The following is a 19,580-nucleotide window of genomic DNA, read 5'->3' as shown; positions in this document are numbered from 1 at the left end:
AATTCAAACAGTTGCTGAATAAATGAATGCATGAATGAATGAACAAATGCATTATATAATGATCATGATCCTTTCAAATTCTATTTGTGACAAATTCCTAGAATAATTTTCATCTTTTTATATATACCTACCAGTTTTCTTGAAGATGTTATTGATCATTTCTTGTTGATAAAATTGATAATGCTAACACAATGTTGCTAAAGGTTATGAAAAGAAGCAGTACTGTTATAACCCTTACCCAACAGCACTTCCCACCCACCTTTGATGGAATAGTAGTACAGTAGACTGGAAAGGGCTTGTAAAATCGCTAGTTACTATTGGAGTGAAACATAAATTCAACCATTCCACTGTTTGAAATACCTGATATTTTCAACAGTTAGAAATACTAAGATTAGGGATTATTCAGTAAAAATAATGATAAAAAATTGTTAGCATATAACTTTATACTTCTTATATGGTTTTCTAGTCCTCCTAGAATTCCAGACATTGATATTGGGAAATACAGCAGTTCAGCCCTAAGCTCCTGGCTCAGGTTGCATGAGAGATGTTGGTTATGGTTTTACTGCCTGCAGCCCTTGAGTAGGGCAGTAGGCTGGAGATGCCTCTCTGGAAACAATGGGTAGAATGTTGGCTAAGGAACAAAAACATGGAAGAGTGTGTTAGGAAGGAGGTGCTGAGAGGCTGATCAGTCTTGAGTCTGCTGGAAGGATGACCTTGGTATTAGAGGGAAAAGGAAGGCAGAAAACAAATGATGAGAGTGGAACCAAGGGGGCAGGACTGGGCGAAGGTCTGCCTCTCTCAACATCGGTTCTCTGATTCTGCATCTTAAAGCTGGCTGTGCAATAACTGCTGTAGGGGCATAGAAGGAGCCGCCCCAAGATGTTCCTCTGTGGTATATGGATTATTTTGAACTAAAGGCAACTGAGACCCTGCAGGCTCAAGAGAAACTCCTGTGCCATGCCACAACTACCCAAAAAAATTTCATGTAGGGGCTGTGCCCATAATAACGGATTATCAAAGATAACCCTTTGACCTATCTGCATAGCAGGAAAAACTATTAGTTACTGAACATCTGCTCTTCTTTTCATCCAGAAATGACTGCTCTCACACAAGCTACTTATGCAACAATTAGAATGATGCCAATCTTTCTAACCAAATTCCCCAACTATAAAAACGTATTTAGAAATTACCCTCTGTAGAACAACTCTTCTCCAGTTATCTGCGCATGAATTGTGAGTCAGTGTTCATAGCTCTAAGTCTGTGTATTGTTTACTATTCTGCTGAGTATTTCTGCTACTTTGGTGGCTTAGGTACTCTCATCAGTCAGTTCTCTGTCTATCTGATATGGCTTTGTTCTTAAATTTTGAACGTGGGCACAAACTGAACAGGTATAAATATATGCTTGTGCTTAGCTTGCACAAGCAGAGCTAAGTTGGAAGGTTTTTTTTTTTTTAGTATATATGTTTTTTAAATTTTTCAAGTACAATTGTCTCCATTTTCCCACCACCACTTTCCCCTGCCCCATCCACCCCCACCTCCCACCATCAATCCTACCTCCCCTTTGGCTTTGTGCATGGGTTCTTTATACATGTTCCTTGATGACCCTTCTCCCCTTTTCTGTTATCTCCCTCCTTCCTCCTCTCTGGTATAAACCATAACTGAAAAAGACCCTCTTCTCTCTGGGAAAGTCATTATCTTCTACTGGACCAGCAGCTTCAGAAAAGACGCAAATGTTTAGGTAGAAGGAAGGAGTTACTAAGCCAGGCAGTCATTCAGCCAATAGCCAATTGTCCCTTACAATTAATGTGATGACAGATGTCATTGCCAGTCTGCTTTCACATCCATTTGTCTTACACCTGCCAAATTATTCCTGGGTATACAATTTGTAAATGGACCATCTTTAGAGAAGCTGCATTCTGCTCCTGGGTAGACATTGTGATAAATCGGATCAGAAGTTAAAGCATTTCAAAAAGATGGAAAGGAAGTAATTTGCATTTATCTGCTTTTATACACGGTCTGTCCAGAAGGTATCCAGCCATGTAATATGAAAAATAGAGACATTTATCAAAGATACAAGATACATTGTACACAGGACAATGATGCCTCAGTCCCCTTCAAAGTAGGCATCTTGGGAGCTCACACAGTTCTCCCAGTTGCCAAAAGCTGCCCTGTCGTGTTTTCCTGAATCTCATTGACAGTCTGAAATCTCTTCCCTTTTAAATGTGATTTTAGTTTTGGAAAAAGCCAGAAGTTGCAGGGCACCAAATCTGAGCTGTAGCGGGGCTGAGTCATCTGGGTGATTAAATGTTTTGCCAAAACACTCTGCAGGAGACGTGATGCATGAGTAGGCACATTGTCATGATGAAGCTGCCAATCACCAGTTGCCCATAACTGTGGCTTCTGAATCATCAGATAGTTTTTGCAGAGGAATGTTCAAACTTCACGCAAACTTTGATGCAGATTCATTGCTCTACTCGCTCAGTCATTTTGAATGCAATGGCCACACAGTGCACATGCTCACTCAACAGCATCTACCACCCCCACTGACTAGTACAGTGAAGTGGTCGTTGTTCACACATGTGCACTCCAGTCCACTCTCCTTGGTTGACAGGTTACATCGATGTTGTACAAACCATTCTTGTTATATTAACAATGGCTGGACTTTTTCTGGACAGACCTCTTACACACTATCTGACTTCATTCCTCACAAAGACAATGGGGGAGTATTTTATTACCATTTTTTCAAATGATTAAACAGGTTCAGTGAGGTAAAACAACGCACTAGAGGTTACATAACCAGTAGTAAGCAGGAGAATATACCAAACTCTAGAGAACTTGAAGTGCTTTCTACCACTCTATGCTAGCATTGTCAAAAATGTTTGTAAATTTTTGGAAGACATGCCTCCCTAGGAAGCAAGATAATAACTTAGTCTGGTTTTAACCTTTAAAGGAGATTTCAAAGCATAACTTTGGAACCAATGGCAATATATAATGATTCTGACTTTGAAAAAATTTTCCTTTCATGCAAAAAAATGTTTTTTTCCTTTTAAATAAACAAAAATTGTATTTTGGCAATAAAATTTCATGAAGATGTTGATGAATAACCATTTCCATTTTGATTCCTATGTATCTCATTCAAAAAGGAAGTGATTTCTTAGATTAATATATTATGCAAAAGAGACTACACTTTGAATGATGCTGAAAATGAATTACAAAGTATGTGTATAACTTCTAAGCACCTAATTTATAAAAGACAATAAAAAATCAAATGGTAATCTTTTATTTTCAGTTATTTCCTAGGGAAAATTAGGGAAGAAGAGTTGCTTCATTATGAATCACTGGATAAAAGGTAATTTTCTCTTTATCTTCTTAAATGATCTGACTCATTTTTAAGAGTGAGTAAACTGATTTTAAAAATTATATGATCAGTTTTGGAATAACTTTACATTTATTTGATCCTGATATTTTCTAATGAAACCTTAGTTTTCTCTCAGTTGCAACCTGAAACTAGGTCATCAAACAGGACAATAATGCAAAAATCACTAAAATGATAGCTTGTTTCTGAATGAAAATATTTACAGATGGCAGGTACCTGAAAGTATCAGAACCTTCTTTAAATCCATCTTTTAAAAAATACATGTATTATATATTGAAGAAAAAAATAGTCTTAGAAGCAACAGAGAATACTGAAAAGAGTTCTGGACCAGAAATAAAGAGATGTGGTTTTGGTCCTGGTTTGTCATCAGGATGAGCTTGGTCCCATCACTCAACCACCCTAACTTCTCTAAAGCTCAGTTTCCTTACAGGTAACATGAAGATGTCCACATCTGTCCCACTTCAGCAATTGCCTTGTGGCTAAAGTCTGTTATTCATCTAACACTTGGTAGTGTCTACTGTGGTTTCTTAAGAAGAAATGAAGACACATATGATTCTGTCCCACCCTCATGTGACACACAGTAGGGTGGTGTAATGTACAGAGGAATGTTGGGTTGAGTTACAGAATGCTTTTAGGTGGAGAAAATACTGAAGAACAATTATAAGTTAGTGAAGTGAATGGAAGAAGAAAAGATAAGAACATTGCAGACAGAGGGCATGGCATTATGCAAAGGTAATTAGCCATGGGATTGCAAGATGTTGGGGGATCTGTGAGCCATTCAGGTGGTTGAAACAGGAGAGGAAATGTCAAAGGTGAGGTTGGAAGGGTAGACGAAACCCAGATTATTGAGGTCAATGCATGCTGTGCTACAGATCTGCACTGTAACCCCAAAGCCCTGGGTGGAGGTGAGGAGCCATGCAGCATTATGAAGACAGGACTTCTGGTTTTAGAAAACTTACTCTGAGGGCAATATGGGCCATGGATCAGAGGCTGGGAAACTAATTGAGTTGATGGCATTGGTTCAGGTGAGAAATACAAAGGACCAAAGATGGAGAAGAAAGAATAGTTTTAAAAGATGATACAGAGTAGAACTGACAAAGTTTAATGTCTAATGAGGGATGTACAGGAGATGGGGAAATTGGTGTGAATCAAAGTTTTCTGACTTGGCGGGGTAAACAGTGTATTATTCCACAAGATATGAAAGAAAATAAAGTAGGTAAAAAAAAAGGAAAGAAAAGAAAGTAGGTGTTTGGGGACAGACAGGTCTGGTTTTGGATATGTTGAGCTCATTGTGTCTGTGGGACATCCAAGTGGTGATGTGGAGAAGGCAGCTGGATATATGAAACGCATTCTACAATGCAGTGATCTATTCAAATGTGGATAATATTGCTTGAATTCAATTCTATATTATTAGTATGTATATTAGCTCTTGCAAAGTCTCTAGTGCACTAGGGACGTTAATATAAATGATTTGTTCAACAGTACGCTAAGGGCTTCAAAACATAAAGACATCTCTCAATTTTTTACTGTGCAGGCATACCATGTTATATTGTGCTTTGTTTTATTTTGCTTCACAAGTGTTGTTCTTTTTACAAATTGAAGGCAAGACCATTCACCAGCAAAAGGATTTCAACTTGCTTTATTGCGATGCTTATTGCGGTGGTCTGTATCCAAAACAGCAATATCTCTGAGGTATGCCTTTGTTTGTTTAACTGAAATTACTTAACTACCTACAGCATCATCTCTATTGTGAGCTATCTCTGATGGTTTATAGCTTCTTGCTCATGTTCATGTGGCTGGCAGGTGGACTGGATTAAAAAAATTACCATGCAGATGGAGACAGAACAGTACTCTGGAACCCTTCTTCCATCCTACCTCACTGCCTATCACATTTTCCTATATGCATTCTTACTTCCAGCTGCCATGGGGTCATCAAGCCTCAGCTTAAATCAAATGTCCTCTGGCTTCAGGTCCCATGATGAAAAATTTATGGAGTCCTGGACACATTACAAGTTTTACAGCTTTACAGCTGAAATCCTTCAGGTCCTTCTGACCTACTGAAGGAAAAAATATGTTTTATTTTATTGTGATTCCCAAATGTTCTTCTAGTGTGTACATTTTTTTCCTACAGAATATGTATATTGCTTCCAGCAATGTGTTTTATATTACCTTGAAGAGTAAGGGAAGCTCTGATAGAAGGAAACAACTTCGACTCGTTGCCAGTACAAGAGAAAACAGAACTTGAATTGGAAGGAAGCTTGACCAAGTCTATGGATCATTAGTTTGTCTTTCTCTTTGACTGAGGACACCTTATAGGAGCCAATGACTGCATTCAAACTTGTTTGAAAGAAAGTTTATATCATATATAACTAATGATATGTTGGCTTTGTGATTGGGGTCCTTTTATTAGATACATACACAATTAGGATTTTTCCTAGGACCTTAAAAGAAAATCATGTGTTCTTGTAAAGTCTGGGATGTAGCTCAACACCCTTGAATTAAACATATCTTGGATAATAGGCTTTACAAATCTATGTCAGAACTTAAAGTCTTTCTCTTCAGGAGATATAAATACCACCAATTTGGAGGTGGCTTGAAAACAAGGTAATTAATTGGGCTTACCTTAACAATGAAATCTGCTGTGAGTGGTCCAACCATTCTCAGGATCTCTTTGTCTGGAAATTTCTGGAAGTCCACACTAGAATTGTCCACCAGAAAGATGCCTGTAGAGCTGAGACTGTTTTCCCCTTTAGCCCCCTGGAGGGTTTTGGTTTCCAGATCTACATAATCATACACATGAAGAGAAGAGAAAGATGTTCACAGGGCTACAACAGACCACACGCAAGCACTTTCCATGGAACAGGGTCTAGAACTATATAAGTAAGGGAGAAGAATCATTCTTTATGTGTGACACAATTAACATTATGATGTAAACAAAATATATAGGCACTTTGGGTTACATAGGAGTTTATGCTGTGAATGAAATTATTTTAGAACTTACTATCCAAACATTCAAACCTCCCTGTCAAAGAATCTTTGTTTCACGGGGCCACCTTATCACAATGCTGTTCCTTTGACTAAACCTCCTGTACATATTTTACTGACTTCAGTGTTTATGGCCCTTGACCTAGAATACCCTATACTTTTCTTTTTGCTCTATGAGATCCAGGGTGTGGTTCTGAATTTCCTTAGCACCTGTTTGACTTTATATTTATTCATTACCTTGTATTTATTTATACTTTCTTGTTACTTATTGCATGTGTGCTATTGTTAAAAATGAAGAAAGTATAGTGATTTTGGGACAGGGAACTAACTAACTGTCCTTTGTAGTTCTCTTTCATTTTAAAATCATTTTTGGTACTTCATTCAGTATTGTGTACTTATATGATATTTCAAAAGAGCTTAAGACACAAAGAAGAACTTCTGATTCCCGGAACATTCCAATCTGAATTTGGCCAATGACAAAGCTTGTGAAGCAGCTTTTGTTCTAGGAAATCAAAGTGCTGGGAAGATGGTAACTATGATGTGTATTTCAGAGCATGTGAATTTTACATGTGATAGAGAGGTACTTTAGCATAACTGCCCACTGCATAAGGGAAGGTAGATAGGCGAAATCTAACCAGAGCCCTTGATTTTGATGAGGATCTTTAGAAGAAAGTTCGGGAGGCTGGGTGAAGCCCTAGGTCTTCCTTCCTACATTCAATTAGACTGACTCCCCTCTTATATGTTTTACAGATTGGGGTTTGGTGGTTAGGGATAATTTTAAGGCCCCTGAAGGTACTAAGGTGCCTCAAGTATTTGTAATAAATTATTCTAGATGTTATCTAAAACAAGTTCTCTACTAGAAAGCATAGCAACAGGTGGAAATACTGGTGTCCAATTAAGTGCCGATGACCCTCAGATGAAGTCTGTGTAGCACTTCTGTGGGAGTAGGTCAGGCTTCTTCCCTTCTCCCGGACTAGTGGGGCCCTCACAGAAGAGCATATGGCACACTAAGGAAATATCTGAGTGTGCGAACCAGTTGTTGTCATCACAGGAACATAATAGCACTGAATCTCCTTCCTCTAGGCTTCATTCTTCTGGCTGTTTTACATGAATTTGTGGAGATCTCTCCAGAATATAAGTTAATTTAGTTTTGGAAAAATCTTGGAGATCTAAGCCTAACCTGAGCTTGTGATTCAATTTTATCACCAGGTCCCCCAGGTGTCCATCTCAAGGTACTTCTGATTAAAGGTGAGCTGCACCAGACTGCATAGTCTGGTTCTAGTTTGGCCCTAAATATTCAGGGTCCATTCCATCTTGGACCAGGTGCAGGGAATAAAGGGCAAAAGGGTTGCAAGAGAAACAAGGCATCACTTACTCACACATTTAGTTTGAACTATATTCCAAATACCAAAACAAAACAAAAACTTCCTTAGGTATACACATGTTATGAACAGTATGTCTGTTGGGGGAAAAAAGCAGATTCTAATTTGCTTTTCATCATCTATGAGTACCATTTGCAATTTTACAAATCCTTGGGACAATTAATCCAAAGAAGGCCAACTTGTCAACTTCTTGGTGGTCACATAATTAGACCTGGCGATGGTCTTGGTCTGATGTTTCATTGTAGCCTGCCCCTGTTTTTGAGTGGGGTTGTTACATCAGCAGTTACCATGGTCCAGTTCTCAAGAGAAAAGAGAATCACTTAAATGGTAATAGTGTACACACACATATATCATCCTCTGACATGTGAATACTATATTTTGGGGGTTGTTCAGGGCCAGAAAAGAACTTGGATCCATATAAAGTGTCTTATCAGCATCTTTTGGCTTTGTCTGAACTGTACCTTACTTATTCCTTTACTTCACATGACCCTTCAAACCCCACCTCTCCCATGAAATGTATTTATTTTTATTTTTAGAAAGACTATAGTAGGCTATCTGAACTTTCCCAGGCTGTAATTTGTCTTCATCTTGTTTGTCTTTCTGGAATGATTTCAGTCATAATCCAATTTCCAAAAGATAGTGCTTGCTACCTAAACTGGTTTCTTAGGTATGTGTGGGAGGAAAAATAAAAAAGGGCAAAAGATGATAGATGGCTTTGTAGGAACCCAGGAACAACCACAGAAATGCTCAAGGGAATAATCACAGAAATGCTCAAGGGATCAACTGAAGTGAAATCTTTCAGGGAAACTGGCTTTTGTAGGAAATACTAGCATATCCTCTCCTACCTCCTCTCTGGTTCGTAGCCCATAATTTTTTGTTTATCATTTACAGGCCTATGTCTAAGCAGCACTAAATGGTATTTTTTTAAAAAGATGTGGCTGTGTACAGCTGGCTTGGCATGCCTGAAGGTCAGGTCTTGTACAAACTCTGGTGCGGGCATGCTACCATTTGATCTTCGGGTTATGATCACACCTTTAGTGATCCCGAATCCAAGAGTTATCTTCAAGATATTAGGACCTTATATTGTCTTTAATATGTGGGATGCTTAATTATACCAAAATGGTTTTCTTTAAATGCCACAGGGTTAAAGTTGTTTGGTGTTTCGATATGATCCTCTGAATTGATAAAGTAAGGAAACATGAAAGTAGGAAGAATGAAAGAAAGAAGGAAGGAGAGTGAGGAAAGATTGGAAGGAAGAAGAAAAAAATGAGATGAGAGGAGAGGCAAGAAAAAGATTGAGATCGATTGGAAAGGAAGAAGTGAGAAATAATATTCACAAAAGTATAATCATGTGCTTAACTCATGAACAATCTATAGGGAGCATCTATTTTGTGTTTTTTGGGATGACTGTGGTTAAAGATAATTACCACAGAGTTTTTTGCTATCTCATCAGGCAACCAAAAGATAAACAGAAGCATTCAAAATATCATATTATGATGGAGTGGAAAGATTTGTACTTCTATATTTTAATCTATTCTGGGAGCAAAAAGTAAATAAATAATAATGCTCAAAATTCCCAACATCCAAAGGAAAACAACCAAGTTTACTTACACAAGTGATCAGTTCCTTTTAAGAAAAGGCGAACCTGTCTGCTTCCATAGGGAATAGCAACCACAGTGTCATCCACTAGAGAGAAACAAAGCAAAGTTTTAAAAGCACATAGTTTGATACAAAATTACTGATTGTCTCCTATAAAAGCACTGACTTACATACCATCCCTCACCCTGAAAAATGACAATTTTTTTATTGTTGTTCATTTACAGTTGTCCTCATCCCTCCCCCATTTCTCTCCCCAGTCCTACCCACCTCCCACTCCTACATTCAATCCTCTCCCTTCTCCCCCGTTGTGTTTGACTTTGGGTCCTTTATACATGCTCCTTGACTTGACCCTTCTCCTTCTTCCCCCCATTATCCCTCTCTTCTCTGGTCACTGTCAGTTTGTTCTTTATTTCCATGATTCTGGTTCTACTTCGATTGCTTGTTTGTTTTGTTGATTAGATTCCAATTACAGGTGAGATCACATGCTATTTGTCTTTCACTGCCTGGCTTATTTCACTTAACATAATGCTCTCCAGTTCTATCCATGCTGTTGCAAAGGGTAGGAGTTCCTTCTTTTTTTCTGCTGCATAGTATTCCATTGTGTACATGTACCACAGTTTTTTGATCCACTCATTTACTGATGGGCACTTAGGCTGCTTCCAGCACTTGGCTATTGTAAATACGCTGCTAGGAACATTGGGGTGCATAGGTTCTTTTGAATTGGTGTTTCAGGACAATATTTTTTTTTTAGGTTTTTGAAAGGTTAACACCAATATTTGGGCATCAAAATTTTTACTTTCCTCAAAATAAAATATGCCAAAAGAGCTAGTCACTAGCTAGCTCATGAGGGATCTGATCTTTAAAAAAAAATGTGAATTTTGATATATGAAAAAAATGGATTTGCAAGTTTTCATTTCTGATTTTAAGTCCTGGGCTTATATTGCCACATTTCTCTAAATTAGGGAAATGTTACATTACAAAAGGAAATTCTAATCTTCCAAGGATGACTTTATTATATCAAAATCTGGATTTCTTTTTAGCAAAGTAACTGTCTTGGATAAGTAGGACAGATAAAAACAGGGGAAATAAATATTTCCTTACATTCTTTAAGCCCCTCTAGAGCAAAAATCTTGCCTCCCAGTTCTTCAATATCCTTTACTCTATCTGCATTAACTACTGTGTATAGTGAGTATCCCATAAATGGTTATTTATATTCCCCCCCATACTGTCTATTTTGAAAAAATATGTCTGAATCACAGATCATTTATAAATGGATTACTTTCTACTGTGCTTGAAATTGAGCCTAAACTCGTTGGAAGCAGTCCCCAAACCTACATTAAAAACATTGAAAGTACATTGCATGTACCCCAAACACATCACTCACATTCCCATTTAGCACTCCATTTGTGACAACAGTACCTCATACTTACATGGCACTGCAGAGTTTCACTTTCCCCTAATTATACTATTTATTCCTTCAGTCAAATCTTGTTAATATAGGCAAAGAATTTGCCTCCATCTCCACTTGATGAAGAAATGAAGTCTTTGAGAAGCATGACGAGCAGTCCAATGTCAAAGAGCAGAAGACAAGGGACAGCAGGTATTTTAACTCACCAGAATATTCAGGAACTCTGAGGGATTCCCTGTGTCACAAATATCTTTTCAATATTGTATGTTATCATCCTATCACTGAAAACATTTAGTTTAAATAAAAGACTCTCAAAAGGCAAACAATTTCTCTGAATTTCAATATATGTTCTTGTCTTTGGGTGAATTTAATTTCAATAAGTGAATCTCAGAAGTTCCCTAACTTCCCTGATCCTTAGTTATTCTGTTTGTAAAATGGGAAACAACACTTCATGATATTGTTGTGAAGAGAGATAGGTGTGGCTATAGACATAGATATAGAGATGACAGCCTGGAACACAGTGTTTGGTAAATACTATTTTCTTCCCTCTATTCCAAATCTCTTTAAGTGCAAAAGTTATTTATTTTTATGATGTTTTATCACACCTCAAGACCCCTCCCACAAAGTCAGCTGAATCAGAAAGAAGAATCACATGCCCTCAATTCCTTCCCCAAAGAGGTTACATTTATCAAGTTCTCTAAAATATTGAATATTCTACTCAACTACAAACTTCTAGTTGTTTTTAATGCCATACATTGTTAAAGAAAAGGCTGAATTTCAGATAGCTAAGAGTTTGTGGCTTGTGAGAACAAAATACGTACGGGGAATATAGAAAAGGGACAAAGAATATTCAGACTGGGCCCACAGACCTCTAACGGCTTTGCATAAAGACATGGATGTTTAAGTTTACAAAAGTAACTCAAAGCGGTTAAAACAACGGGATTTCTAGAAATAGAAAGTCTTTGTTTATCCACAGGTCAAACGAAGTGCAAGTAAAAGGACTGCTTTCTGTTTGGTCTGCAATGCTCTGTGGCAGTCTTCTGACCCACACACTGCTCCGCGGCCTCCCTCTTGTTCTGCTAAGTGACTCACACTCCGCATGCTGGGGCACTGACCTAGCTTTCGGCTGATGCAGTAACCTTTGCATGCTCCCCGAGGAAGATGGGGAGGACCCGCCAAGGTTGTTGGGGGAAGAGGGTGGGATGGAGAGGGTAGACCAGGCAAGAATGGAATGTCTCCTATGCCTGTGTGCATTTGCCTGGTTAAAGAGAAATATGGAGCATATTGAGCTGGTGCAAACTTGAACCATCAGCAGCACATAGCAACAGAGGTAGGGTAGTCACGACCTATCATTCTTCTATGGTTCTGAAAAGGGCTAAGACACAACTGGCAGGTCACCAGGCAACCAGCAAATTCATTCCTTTACTCACAAACATTTCTGAATGTGTCCTAGTGTCAGGTTCCATACTAGGTACCAGATATTCAGTGACAAATGAGACAAAGCAGCAGCCCTACAAATGGCCCCTGAAAAAGGGACCTACAATTAAAAGTGTTGAAAATATCACATATTATTCCCTGTTCATGGAAATTCCCAAAGCACATTACTTAGTTTCTTAGAAGCCCTGAACCAAAGAACCCCATTTTACTTATTTAACCCAATGTGTCCCCAATGCATTCATGCAGGGAAACCTTTTCTTATGTATCATCTGTTAACATCAGCTGATACATCTCAGAATACACTTCAATATATGATGCTCGTAATTTGACAAAAAGCAAGGTGGAAAAAAATTAATTTCACTTTCTGCATATCTATAAAAAGCCAGTCTTTGAGCTGTATAGATATTAGAAATTATCTCATTTGATGATAAATTCTCAATGCCTAGGGATGGGTTGAGGATTCTTCTATCTGGAAACTACTATAGCATTTGTGCACAGTGAGGTATTTAAGACATCTGAGAATGTGCAAGCAGTCTGGTTTCATTACTTGCCCCTCAGTAATTAATTCAGTGGGTATCGCTGGCAAGGCAGGTGGCTGTGTCCTCTCCCACTGTGCTGCACAACCTTCTGTGACCCCTTTCCTACAAAGGCACACTGCTCCATGATCAAGTGCATCCGTCCTCATCGATTGTGGCTTTCTTGATGCAACCATGATGCCAATCTTCAAGAGATATTTCCAGGTTATTAATCGACAATTCTAAAAGACCTACTTCAGAGATCAGGTAACCTCTTTCTCCGTTAAAATGACAAGGTTTCCATGGGAATCATAAATCTTGTTATTTCACATATGTGAGTTGCAAATTCCCTTTTTCAAGACAATTGTTCTCAAGGATTATACCTACAGGATTTTGCTGAAAAAAGTCTACAGTGCGCGCGTGCGCTCTCTCTCTCCACACATACATAAACATATATATACACACACACACACACACACATATATATATTCCACATGTTTTGATAGAGCACTTTAGATTCACTTTTTAATCTTGTCATGTGTGAACTTCTCTGTGTGACTCATTGCTGTGTCAGAGAAAGGTGAGAATAATAACGATAAATTTTGAAAAGACAGGGCTTCCTATTCTGATACCTGAACTTATCTTATTTTTAGACATATTGATAAGTTCATGTTTTTAAAAACTCTTTTGCTCTAAGCCTTTGGGGATGATACTCAAACTTATCATTAGTATTATTTTTTAAATGAAAGAGCCATCATTAATACAATTGGCTACATATAAAAATAGTCTACCAATCTTGAGGAGGTTTTAATGGCATATTTTTAAATCTTCATGCCAACTTTATGACTCTTAAAATGTATTCAATAAAATAAGATGAGCCCTTCCAATCTCCCCTCCCCCTTAGTTTATCAGTAATTACACAATGGAGGATATTTACTGAATAGGTCTAATAAGATGCTTCCTCCCCCTGGCCCCAGGCCCCTGTTTTGCGTAGATCAAAAACTCTGGAGCCATCCTTGACTTCATGCTTGCATTCAATCAGTTTGAAAGTCCTATTGTCACTAGAATCAAAAAGTCGTATTTCACTGATTCTACCATGTTTCACATTTTAAGATAGATGAAATCAGAATGCATCTCACAATCACTGGTGCCTTATATGCTTTTTCACCAAGGTGGTAATCCTGCCGTACTTATCTTTGCCTGCACAGGCGCTAACATCAAAACACCCAGTATCAAACTTGCAAAACTGGTGTCAGCAGGGGCTTGGAAGAAAATTCCAAGATAATAGTAGAGCACATTAATTTGACCTCTGGGAGTCAAATTGTTATGAGGGCTGTAGGGAGATGTGTGAAAAAAGTGCTAAAGAATTCCAAAGTGGGAGTCAAAAGCTGCTAGGTCCCCGTAATCAGAATTCCGACCTATGAGACTGGCACCAAGACTTCTGCTTACTGCCAAGATGGAGTAGTAGGGCCCAGGCTTAATCTCCTGCCTCAAACAAACAAAAGGTCAGAAAAAACGTGAAACCATGGCTTTCAAGACACAGGATTTCAAGCAAAGAAGGTCAGTGATCCTTGAGAGTCAGGAAACAAAGTTGGTATGCCGTAACATTGCTTCAGCTTACTGCCTCGAAAGACTTCCCAGGCAGTGGCTTGGAAAGTGGGAACTTTCTGGGTTTCCTGAGTTGAGGACACAAAGCTAAGAATTCAAGGAGATCAAGGTGGCTAGAGTTAGAAGAAGGACAGATTACCAGAGAGAGAAAGCTGCACAAAGAGACAACTCTAGAGATTTGAGTGCTTCTGTAACAAGGTGCTTCTGGAGAACTTGGCCAGTGTTTTAATGTTAAAATGCAGTGCCTGTGCTGGGAGCCAGAGAGATGGGTGGGACTCTAACCCGTGATGTGTTGTAGCCCAAGGGGCTTCCTGCACCTGTGAGAGAGGCTTGGAGGTGGCTTCTGCGACAGGGTGTCACACCTGCCTGGACTAACTATGGTAGTCAAGAAAGGTGGAAAATATGGGAATGCTAGCATGTGTAGCCATTGTGGGAGGATTTGGAAATGAGGTTACAGAGAAGGTTCCAGGCTGGGATTTAATCAAAAAGGTGGGCCGCCCTGTGGGACAGGGGACAATGTGGTACAATGTCGGACAATGGGAGACAATGCGGGACCTGGTGGGACCACGCAGGGAAAAAAGGGGTGGAAGGACTCTCACTGGCTGCCCATGAGGAGGTGCCACATGGTTTTGGATTAGGAACTAGAGATCGCAGTGACGGTGACACAGCAGATGGTGTTGGGAACCAAGGGAGCCCAGCATGGATTACTGAGAGGAACCAGGGGAAGTGAACTGCAGACTTCTGGTTTTTTTCTTCTGAAGGACAGTACTTCTGATTGGCATGCTGTGAGACTGGCCTGACTGGGCAAAGGTGGGAAGACAGGACTGTGTGTTTGTGGGTGTATCTTCATTTCTAAAGGGGTAAGATTTAACAGCAGAATTCAGCCATTATCCTAAACCTGTATAATTTTTAATTAAATAATTCCTTTTCTTTTTACTAAACTCTGGCATTGAGAGCCACAGTGAATATGGTGGTGAGCATAAAGAACCTAGAGTAACAAAAGACCCCAGGGTGGGTGGTTGTTCCTGTAACACTTCCTTCAGATATCCAGCAGCACACCCATACCAATCAATCAGTACATGTATTTGAAGAAGCTACCTGAGGCTAGGAAAAGAACCACATCACATAAAAGGGTTACAGGGCCATGCATACAGGGCCTGAATAATAAATACCTTAGCCCACCAGCAAGGCTGGAAAACTTCATGTCGTTGGATGTGGAGTGCTCAGAAGGGTCTTGACTCGGCCCATTAGCACTAGCCCAAACATGGCTGTGGTCCCTGCTAGGAAATTTTAAGATCCAAAAGGATCAAACTGATTTCAAGTAACTTTACTGCTTCCAGAACAAAATTCAAGAATATTTATGGGATTACAAAAATATCTAGCATCCAGCAAGATAAATTTTGCAATGTCTGGAGTCAGGTCAAAAATTGCCAGGCATGCAAATTAAATAACAACAACAACAGCAGCAGCAGCAAAATAAAGCACACAACGAAGAGAAAAATTAATCAAAACACGGAATAGACATTAAAATAGTTACACCTATATTCTATATGTTAAAAAATTAAGTACCAAACCAAAACAAAACAGAAAAAAATAACTTCAGGCCCAGGAAATTTCACAGATGAGTGGTACTAAGAATTTAAAGAAGAAATAACAAATTCTATACAATCTCTTCCAGTAAACAGAAAAGGAGGAATCACTTTCCAATTCATTGTATGAGGCCAATAATACACTTACATGAAAACCAAAGACAGTATAAGCATAGGATACTAGTGACAACTATCTCATAAACATAGATGTAAAAAACCCTCAAACAAAATGCTAGCAAATCAAGTTCAAGAATATATGTAAAGAATAATACACCATAATCAAGTAGAATCTACTCCCAGAATGCAAGGCTATTTGAAATCAATATCATCCATCACAAAAGTCTTAGCAAAACCACATGATCGTATCAGTTGAGACAAAAAGCACTTGATAAAATTCAACATACGTTTATGATACTATCTCTCAGCAAATTAACAATGGATGAGAACTTCCTTAAGGTGATAGAGTATCTGTAAAAAAACCTATAGCTAACATCATACTCTATAAAGAAAAATTGAATGCTTCCCCCCTTAAGAATGAAAATAAGGCAAGGATATCCACTCTCACTTCTGTTCAACATTGTATTTGACATCCTTGCCAGTGCAGTAAGGCCATAAAAATAACAAGTGGTTTATAAATTGAAAAGAAAGAAGTGAAATCATCCTGATTTGTAAATAACATGATTGTTTATACAGAAAATCCAAAACCTCACAGAACTAATACATGAGTTTGGCAATTTTGCAAAATGTCTGGCCAAGAATAAACTAGCAATTAAAAAAAAAACAAATAAAAATACAATGCCATTTGAAAGAAGTATAAATCCAATTAAAACATACAGGGTATGTATGCTTAAAACTAATACAGACTTTTTTCCTCTACAACCTTGCGACTCTTGTTTGTTGATTTATTAATGATGGTCATTCTAAGTGGTGTGAAATGGTATCTCATTGTGGTTTTAATTTGCATCTCTCTAATGGCTAGTGATGTTGAGCATTTTTTCATGTGTTTACGGGCCCTCTGTATGTCCTCCTTGGAGAAGTGTTTGTTTGGGTCCTTTGCTCCTTTTTTCATTTGATTATTTGTTTTCCTGGTGTGGAATTGTGTGAGTTTTGTATATATTTTGGAAATAAAACCCTTCTCTGAGGCATCATTGGCAAATGTTTTCCCATACAATTGGTTCCCTTTCTATTAGTACACTGTTGGTGGGAATGCAGACTGGTGCAGTCACTGTGGAAAACAGTATGGAATTTCCTCAAAAAACTAAAGATGGAACTGCTTTTCAATCCAGTGATCCCACTGCTGGGATCCTGAATCACCAAATCAAAAGAACCTATACACCCCTATGTTCAGAGCAGCACAATTTATAATAACCAAGTGCTGGAAAGAGCCTAAGTGCCCGTCAGTAAATGAGTGGATCAAAAAACTGTGGTACATTTACACAATGGAATACTATGAAGCAGAAAGAAAGAAGAAACACCTTCTCTTCACAACAGCATAGATGCAACTGGAGAGCATTATGCTCAGTGAAATAAGCCAGGTGGTGAAAGACAAATACCATATGATCTCACCTATAATTGTAACCTAATCAACAAAACAAACAAAATGAGCAAAATATAAGCATAGACTTGGAAATAAAGAACAAACTGACCGTGACCAGAGAGGGGGGTAGATAATGGGGGAAAGAAGGGGAAGGGGAAAGCAAAGGAACACAAATAGAGGACTCATGGGCATGGGCAATGGGTGGGGGATTGACTGTGGGAGTTGGGGGGATGGGGTACAGGAGAGCAATGGGGAAAAAGGCGAGAAAACTATAACTGAACAATAAATAAAAAATAAAAATGTAAAATATAAAAAATAAAACTAATATAGACTGATGAAAGAAATTAGAGAAGACCTAAATAAATGCAGAGACATGACATGTTTGTAGGTTGAACAACTTAACATATTAGAGATGTCAATTCCCTCCTAATCAACCTGTAGAATTATAATAATTTTAATCAAAATCCCAGCAAGACTTTTGATACATATGAAAAAACAGATTTTAAAACTTATGTGGAAAGGCAAAGAACTTAAAATAGAATAGCCAAAATAAGTTTGAAAAGAAGGATAAAGTTGGAGAAAACAAGGTACCTGAGTTTAAGATATACTTTACAGATAAGTAACAAAGACAATGTGGTATGTACGGTGAAAAGTCAGAATGGACTCCAGAAATGTTCCCACACAGAAATGGCCAATGAATTTTTGACATTTTTAAAGTCAACTCAAGGGAGACAAGTTTATCTTTTCAACAAATGAAGCTGAAAAAATTGGACATCCTTATAAAAAATTAACCTAGATATACAAAAATTAACTCAAGATGGGTCATAGGTCTAAAGGTAAAATGTAGAACTCCAACACTTTTAAAAGAAAATATAGGGGGAGAACCAAGATGGAGGCATAGGTAGACACACTGCACCTCCTCGCACAACCAGAACTGACAGAAAATCGAATGGCAAGGAAGTCTGACACCAAGTAAATAAAAAATAAACATTCATCCAGACCAGTAGGAAGGGCGGAGATGGGCAGCTGGGGTGGAGAGGACTCCTGGTGCCCCACAGGACCGAGACTGATGGACTGTGGCATGAATGGGGCAGGCAGTCTGACCACTAGCAGACCCTGCGGCCCCACAATCATGCATAGATTGGGACGAACAGGGGGGAGCGAAGCAGACCACGTAACCCAGGGCTCCAGCACGGGAGAAATAAAGCCTCAAACCTCTGATTGAAAACACCCGTGGCGGTTGGGGCAGTAGTGGGAGAAACTCCCAGCCTCACAGGAGAGGTCGTTGGAGAGACCCACAGGGGCCTAGAGTGGGCACAAGCCCATCCACTCGGGAACCAGCACCAGAGGGGCCCAATTTGATTATGGGTAGCAGAGGGAGTGACTGAAACCCAGTGGAGAGTGGAGCAAGTGCCATGGCTCCCTCTTGGTCCCTCTCCCATGTACAGTGTCACAGCACAGCCATCAGTGTTACCCCACCCCGGGGAACACCTACAACTCCGCCCCTTTAAGTAACAGACATGCCAAGACCAAAAAAAAAAAAAAAAAAAAAAGACAGGACACTTCAAAGCTCCAGGAATAATTCAACTAAGCAGCGAACAGATAGCCAACCTACAGGATGCACAGTTCAAAACACTGGTTATTAAGACGCTCACGGAATTGGTTGAATTTGGTTAAAAACCAGATGAAAAAATGAAGCCTATGCTAAGAAAGACAAAGGAAAATATACAGGGAACCAATAGTGATGTGAAGGAAACTGGGACTCAACTCAATGGTGTGGACCAGAAGGAAGAAAGAAACATCCAACCAGAAAAGAATGAAGAAACAAGAATTCGGAAAAATGAGGAGAGGCTTAGGAACCTCCAGGACATCTTGAAACGTTCCAACATCTGAATTATAGGGGTGCCAGAAGGAGAAGAGGAAGAGCAACAAATTGAAAACTTATTTGAACAAATAATGAAGGAGAACTTCCCCAATCTGGCAAAAGAAATAGACTTCCAGGAAGTCCAGGAAGCTCAGAGAGTCCCAAAGAAGCTGGACCCAAGGAGGAACACACTGAGGCACATCATAATTACATTACCTAAGATTAAGCAGAAGGAGAGAATCTTAGAAGTAGCAAGAGAAAAGGACCCAGTTACCTACAA

General features: G+C 38.9%; 1 protein-coding gene across 3 annotated transcripts in view; it reads right to left on the bottom strand.

Moving 5' to 3' along the window:
• ADAMTSL1 (ADAMTS like 1) overlaps positions 1-19,580 on the bottom strand; it is an 892,695-nt gene that overhangs the window by 242,757 nt on the left and 630,358 nt on the right. For all 3 annotated transcript variants that reach the window (XM_053924703.1, XM_053924704.1, XM_045193737.2), the window contains 2 exons: positions 9,355-9,429; positions 5,999-6,156 (listed from right to left, as the gene is read on the bottom strand). In XM_053924703.1, coding sequence (XP_053780678.1) covers positions 5,999-6,156; positions 9,355-9,429 — 233 coding nt within the window. The remainder of the gene's footprint in view (positions 1-5,998; positions 6,157-9,354; positions 9,430-19,580) is intronic.

The sequence above is a fragment of the Desmodus rotundus genome, chromosome 1 (assembly GCF_022682495.2).
Source record: "Desmodus rotundus isolate HL8 chromosome 1, HLdesRot8A.1, whole genome shotgun sequence".
Classification (NCBI taxonomy): domain Eukaryota; kingdom Metazoa; phylum Chordata; class Mammalia; order Chiroptera; family Phyllostomidae; genus Desmodus; species Desmodus rotundus.
Note: the sequence above shows the minus strand (reverse complement) of the source record. Positions and strands in the feature narration are given on the sequence as shown.